The sequence below is a fragment of the Monopterus albus genome, unplaced genomic scaffold, assembly GCF_001952655.1.
Source record: "Monopterus albus unplaced genomic scaffold, M_albus_1.0 scaffold3.1, whole genome shotgun sequence".
Lineage (NCBI taxonomy): Eukaryota > Metazoa > Chordata > Actinopteri > Synbranchiformes > Synbranchidae > Monopterus > Monopterus albus.
The window spans coordinates 10,386,896-10,393,824 of NW_018127883.1; the positions used below are offsets into that span (position 1 = coordinate 10,386,896).

At 40.8% G+C, this 6,929-nt stretch overlaps 1 protein-coding gene across 1 annotated transcript in view; it reads left to right on the plus strand.

Moving 5' to 3' along the window:
- Nucleotides 1-6,929, plus strand: part of LOC109961271 (collagen alpha-1(XVIII) chain-like) — a 44,789-nt gene that overhangs the window by 25,707 nt on the left and 12,153 nt on the right. The window contains exons 3-14 of the mRNA XM_020601961.1: nucleotides 300-547; nucleotides 633-803; nucleotides 1,609-1,740; nucleotides 3,114-3,188; nucleotides 3,976-4,068; nucleotides 4,214-4,325; nucleotides 4,640-4,884; nucleotides 5,016-5,042; nucleotides 5,360-5,422; nucleotides 5,590-5,661; nucleotides 6,179-6,223; nucleotides 6,494-6,610. Of these exons, the coding sequence (XP_020457617.1) occupies nucleotides 300-547; nucleotides 633-803; nucleotides 1,609-1,740; nucleotides 3,114-3,188; nucleotides 3,976-4,068; nucleotides 4,214-4,325; nucleotides 4,640-4,884; nucleotides 5,016-5,042; nucleotides 5,360-5,422; nucleotides 5,590-5,661; nucleotides 6,179-6,223; nucleotides 6,494-6,610 (1,400 nt within the window). The remainder of the gene's footprint in view (nucleotides 1-299; nucleotides 548-632; nucleotides 804-1,608; nucleotides 1,741-3,113; nucleotides 3,189-3,975; nucleotides 4,069-4,213; nucleotides 4,326-4,639; nucleotides 4,885-5,015; nucleotides 5,043-5,359; nucleotides 5,423-5,589; nucleotides 5,662-6,178; nucleotides 6,224-6,493; nucleotides 6,611-6,929) is intronic.

The following is a 6,929-nucleotide window of genomic DNA, read 5'->3' on the forward strand; positions in this document are numbered from 1 at the left end:
CTATACTGTGATTAGAAAACTGTGCCAGTTCATGAATCATTAACTAAATGATTTTCACTTCACCTGAGAAGTTGGCTAAAGGCTGCAGGTAATTGCAGTGACTGTTATAAAAGGGACTGTTGATACTATTAGACAGCAAAGTGTATAAAATGTTCTAGTGAAATTCAGTTTACCCCATATTCTAATCCTCGCTGTTTGATGACTGTTTGGTAAAGGTGTAGCAGTGCAGTGATGGACTCTGATACTCATCCTTTCCCCTCCACTAATAATGTTTCCACCTTTCTATCTGGTTTTTGCAGACCATGCTTCTCAGGGAGCCTTGGACCTTACAGAGTTAATCGGCGTTCCTCTCCCGCCCTCCGTGTCCTTTGTTACTGGCTTTGAAGGTTACCCCGCCTACAGTTTCAGAGGGGACGCCAACGTGGGCCGCCTCACCAAGTCCTTCATTCCTGACCCTTTCCATTATGACTTTGCCATCACGGTCACAGCTAAACCCACTACACAGCATGGTGGGGTGTTGTTCGCCATTACTGATGCTTACCAAAAGGTAATGTCAGTGTATTTAACTCCACCTTCCTGTTTATGCCATATGTAAACTATGGTTTTCTGCATCTTCTGGTTTTGTTGTTTAGATTGTACACCTAGGTGTAGCACTGTCAGAGGTGGAGGATGGCTCCCAGAGGGTTGTGTTGTATTACACTGACCCAGGAACAAGAGGTGGGACTCAAGAGGCAGCTTCCTTTAAAATGGGCGACCTTACAGGAAGGTGGGCCAGGTTCACCCTGACTGTGCAGGGGGCAGAGGTGGGTGTACTGTGTTTAATTCATCTCGGTATGAATGGGATTTTGGCATTAATAAATCAAGATGTGTTAGATCTAATGATTTCTGCACTGCATATAAAACCGGGAGACGTAATCAGCTGGATTGCACTGGAGCGCAAAAAACAACAGAACAAAAGGATCTTTTTGAATCTTACCTCCATGAACTCATCTGATTATCTGTGTGTTCCTTTGGGGTACAAACATTGTGTTACTAAAATGTGTAAATCTTTAAAAATGTTTCAAAATATACTTTTATTTTAAAAAAGTTAAGTCATTTACTGGCACTGCAATGAATAGCAAACATTCCTCACACAAGTGTAAGCTGTGTATTTGTTAGGGGATATTTTTTATTTAGATTTGTTTTTTCCAACAACATGACCATTTGTAGGATTTGCTCATTGTCCAGATGCATCATAATGAAAGAACACAGAGTTCAAAACTGGCTCACGGATGTTTTTGTCAATGGAGGTCTGTTGCACAGATGAATGAGCGGTAAAAGACGACACAGGAAAAACTTGTAATTAGGTTAATTCTCTGTTGTTTCAGTCTTGTCATGTCATTGCCTACAGTAAGAAGACAAATAAAATGTGACCTTTAGCATTACTGTGATGTAGTTTGTTACTTTGTAGAAAAAATTTTGAATTTTCTCCGAAAATTGTTGCTTTCAGTCCTTTTTTGAGATGACTACATGAGACAGTTTTACCTATTGCAGATGTTTAATACTGTATGTGAGGATGTTGCCATAAAATTAGACTAAGCTGAGAGCTTTTTAACTCTTATCCCTCAGGTGCGTCTCTACATGGACTGTGAGGAATACCACCGAGTTGCCTTTACCAGGAGCCTCCGGCCTCTAACTTTTGAGGCCAGCTCTGGTATCTTCATAGGAAATGCTGGGGGGACGGGTCTGGCAAGGTTTGTGGTGAGTCGGCACGGGACTGGACTTACTGGACTATTTGTGTATGTGTGCACATACTCTGTCAGCCAAACCTGCCCACTCATCATGTCTCACAATTACAGGATGAACCCACAATTTCCTTCCCTGTGTCTCTTGTGTTTGAGTATAGCTCTTCATTTAGATCAATCAGTTGAGGATGGATGTTGACGTGGCGTTTGGGTGGTTGCCTGTTTTACATTTGAGACCTGAACACAATAGTCATTGTTGGCAGCTTTATGATCACCTCTGGAGATGAGGAATGAATGGCCACATGTGAGAGCTCTTAAAAGATGAGCTGTATTTGATTTACATTTACCACTGATAGTATTTTATCTGAGTTCATCTTTGTCTGCAACTGCCAGTTCTTTAGCTAAAAAGTATCAAACAGGGATGTAAGGGTGGAGGTTCCACTCCCATGCATCTGTTGTTAAAAGATATTTCTGTGTGGTTAAAATGAGGGGGTGCTAAGAAGAGGTAGGAATACATGCAACGCTGTATTCCACTCTCTGCAGTACATGCTTTAGCGCTTTCTTCTACACCATATATGCGGGGCTGCCATTTAAGTGGAATCTGTCTCAGTGTAACAGCAGAAGGAAAAACAGAAAACTGTTTAGTGTAAAGAAGATATCATTAATTATGTGCTGTCTGTTTGACTCAAGTACAACCAAAACAATCTGAGTTTTCAGTGGTATGAAGATGTTGAACCTAAAACTTGTCCAAGTGAAATTATTAATGAGAGAAAAGCTTATAATAAAACTTACCAGCAATTCTTTTTCAGAATAAATCATCTCAGGGCTGGAGGATTAGCTAGAAAAATATATAACCTGTGACCTTAAATACAAAAACCAGGCTTTACAACCTTTAGTACACCTCTTCTTCTCTGATTTGTTGGCGTTTTTAAAAATCTGTATCTACAGGGGTGGATGAATGAATAGTGAATGACTAATTATATTTACAGTTGCATATATTTGATGAGATTATAGTATTTGACAGCTCAGAAGTGTTTTGTATGTGAATTTACTGGACAAATATTCTTATCATAGACTGGTGCTTGTCGGTCAATGTGAAGGTTTTTTTTAGAGCATAGGTTGGACACGAGTGAGACACCCACTGGGAGACAGTCAGGTGATTGTGGTGGAGTGATGATCTGTGCTAATGTGTGCTGTTGTGTATGTGTGGAATAATGCATGAGTTAATCAGGGAGGGAGAGAGATAAATTGTTATGCCAAAAAAACTGAGGCAATGTGCTGGTATGTGGGAAATATACACGAAGCATCAATTAAATTTCATGACTGAACCAAATTATCATGTAACATAATACAGGCTCTCGTCCTGCACTCCTCTCTCACTCTCTCCAGGGCTCCATCCAGCAGCTGTTGCTGAAGTCAGATCCCACGGCCCCAGATGACCAGTGTGAGGAGGATGACCCTTATGTGAGTGTGCACAAACACACACTCTGAGTGGAAAAAAAGTAACTTTACTGCCTCCTCAAGGGCACACAGCCCAGGCAGTCCAAACCTGGATGTGTCACTCCCTCTACAGGTGACAAATGTGCATTACATTAAACTGTGGCCAAAGGTTTGTGGATGTATTGTACCACATATACAGTAGTGTAATACTTTGGTGCATTAGGTCCTCTGTAGTCCAGTCAAGGGACAGCATGCGGTGATATTTTTGACAACAGTGTGCTTCCAGACCTGCTTCTGTTTTAACATGACACACGTGCTTATATCGACACATTTATGTAATGTTTGGGAGTCCACTCACTTCTGTCCATACGCTGTAGTATAACAGAATATCATAATTTACACCACGTTATGTTATGGAGAGTTTCATTCAGTCAATTCAAGTTTTCTAATTTCTCCCACATGTACCAAAAGTGGAACAAAGGACTAAATAGTTATACAAATGATTGTAATGTGTCATTATGCTTTGAAATGTTGATTTTCCTCTATGTGTATTTGGGTTTCCAATTTGTATTCATTTACAACTAATCACTTTTCATAGCTAGTTTTTTTTTTTGCATTTATTAAACTTTAATCAACCAATGTCTTGACAGAAACTCTGGGTTTGCAAGTATTTTGTTTTTGTGTTTTTCTTTTTTCCTATGTGCATTTTGACCAGATCCCTAATTTAATTCTCTCATGGCACAACTTGAACTCAGATGGAATTTGTCTACTGAAAAGAATTTAATAATTACCCCCATTTTTCCCTGTCCAGGCCTCTGGATATGGAAGTGGTGATGATGTTTATGAAGATGTAGAAAGTAGAGAGGAAGTGAAGAAGATTGTGGAGGAGAGAGAGTATACCATGGTGTGTAGCATACATACACACACTCGTACACACCACCTGTCCCTGCTTCTAGCTAAGCTGGACTTGGACCAAAGAAAACAACTCATAGGCCTGGTTGAGACAGATTATGGCATTTGCTTGTTTGTTTTCACAATATGCTTTATAGCCATTGCCAACCATCCCCACCCCTGTCTCTGATCCGCCCACTGAAGCGACACCAGCCGATAATGATGATGAAGACACTGGAGAGGAGGAGGGAGAGATGACCATAGTTGAAGGTAAACAAATCACTTATTGCCATTAACTTGAAGTTGTTTTCACAGACGTTTTGCTTGCACATATGAGCCAAAAGCACACAGATCACATTCATGCAAGCTGTTTCTCAAATCAGCCAGTAGATGGTGCTGACTGGCAGAATATTGCTGCAACCTTCCTTTACCAAATCTTTTTTCTGCTGTAAACTAAGATGAATTCGGCCAAACTACATGCTGAATAATAGTTGTACCATTTCAAATATCAATAAATTACAATAATCTTTGGAATAAAGTTGAAGTGATTCATTTCTAATGTGCTCACTGTGTCTGTGTCACAGTACTATCACCTGAAACAGCTACTCCATCCCCCACAGTGGACACATATAATCATCAGTCCCTCCAGGTATCTTCAGGACAGAAAGGGGAGCAAGGTGAACCAGGTCCTGCCGGCCCTCCAGGACCCCCTGGGCCTCCAGGACAAGCCACAGGAGAGGGACAGAGGGGAGATCCTGGACCACAGGGTCCACAGGGACCACAGGGACCTTCAGGTCTTCCCGGAGTTCCTGGGAAAGACGGACAGCCTGTGAGTTTTGTCCTTTTTTTAAACATTGATAATATTTGATTTTTAAACTATGTAGTTTTCTCTGTGTAGAACATGATCCATAAAGAACAATGTTCTGTTGTTTATTTTAGTCCCATCTTTTATCTCTCTAGGGAAGCAAAGGTGAAACTGGTGTCCCAGTAAGTGATGCTCCTTCATGTGGGAGTTCTTTTTTTTTTTTTTTTTAGCGTCTCAGGGGAAAATTAATGCAAGAATGTATCCATTGTCAACATACCCATACTCATCTAGAGAGTTGCTTTATATATTAGCTGGCACTAAATGCTGATCCAGTCTGTTCCCTTTGCTGACCTATGTCACTAGATTGGGTTCAAAGTCTTAGTCTCATTCCTGATGCTTCATGACATACAGCAGGACAAAGTGTCAGTGGGCAGAACTCAAACTGTGTTACAGGACTTGTGATTTCTGATGTGGCTAGAATTGTATTTTTTTTCCCCAGGGAGCCCCAGGGACTCCTGGATTCCCAGGACTGCCAGGAGAGCCTGGGCCTAAGGGAGAAAAGGTAAATGAACCCCCGCTACCATAGTAACTGGGCATGAATATGGTCAGAATGTAAATACTCAGGGCATTTACAGACTCATTCCTACATGTGAATTGTCATAGACTAATACCAATGTAAAAATCAGTAAATGTGTAAATAAACAAGCATCCCACTGCCGTCTTCCTCAGGGTGACCCTGGTGTTGGACTGCCAGGTCCTCCTGGGCCTCCTGGACCCCCGAGCAGGTCTTCCATGCCCCTGGTAGGTTAAGTAATTTTTTCTAACCTTCTCTTGTGTTAGCAAAATCTGATCTACTATTGTTTTTGACACTCCATTCAGAAACATTTACATCCAACTCCAGACTAAAGTACAGTAAGACTGGCTTGTTGGGTTGAAGCTCTGTAGCTGTTGCAATAGATGCACAATCGCCTCAGCTGTAGCTTGATTTCAGAGGAGGTTACACATCACGTATTTCAGACCGGACCACATGAAGCCCACATAAGTGAATCCTTGAAGCTCATTTGTTGACAGACTGTTCATTTGTTTTTGTTTTGCAGAGGTTACTGTTCTTAACATTTGCCAGAGCTGTGCTCTGTTGCAGCTCTCCTATTTATTGTGAGCATCAGCTGCTATTTACAATGAGACTGTAAAAGCTAGTTTTAGGCAAAATCAAAATATGACACATTTGAGCCTGAAAGTCTCAATTCTAGTGATTCATCATTTCATTAACTGCTAGAGAATTGACTAACTAATGAGTCATGTGGTGTGTTTTCATCAGGAGGGGTCAGGATTTGAAGACTCTGAAGATGCAGAGATTGTTAGAGTGAGTGAAGTGTGGTATAATGATATTTACATTCTTGTTTTGTGGCACCTTGTTGATCTGCCCTTGACTTGATGGCTTGACATGTTGCATTGTATATTTAAAGCTGATTTCATCTTGTGTTTCTTTTTCTTTGTCTCATTATTGTCTGAATATTCAAACAATGTCAAGTGGTTGAACTTTTTAAATAATGATTTGCATTGCATTTTGACCAAATACAAATGATCATCTACATCATTTCTCCTCTGTGTAAATGTTGGCTTGTGTTGTCAGGGGCCTCCAGGGCCTCCTGGCCCCCCAGGAAAGCCAGGTCCTCCAGGAACCTTATCTGAGGACATCTTTCCTGGACCACCTGGGACCCCTGGGAAGGATGGAGAGAAGGGGGAAGCTGTAGGATTGATATGATTCCCTTTTTTATATGTACATATTATTAATGAGCAAAGTCTAATCATAAAATCTTAAAAATGCTACAGAAAGTACTACAGTTTGTGTACATGTTGTTTAGTGTAGAATCACACCACAGAGACACAAATCTACATTAGCTGCATTTTTTTACATGTAAACTGTATCCTGGTATTTGAAATAAGTGGTTTTCAGCCAGAGGTCAAGCAGGACACATACTGCTGTTATACATTATTGTACTTGTCAAATTATCTTGCTTAGTCTAGAGGAGCAGATAGACCTGAGCTGAATTTCCCTAACAGCCAGG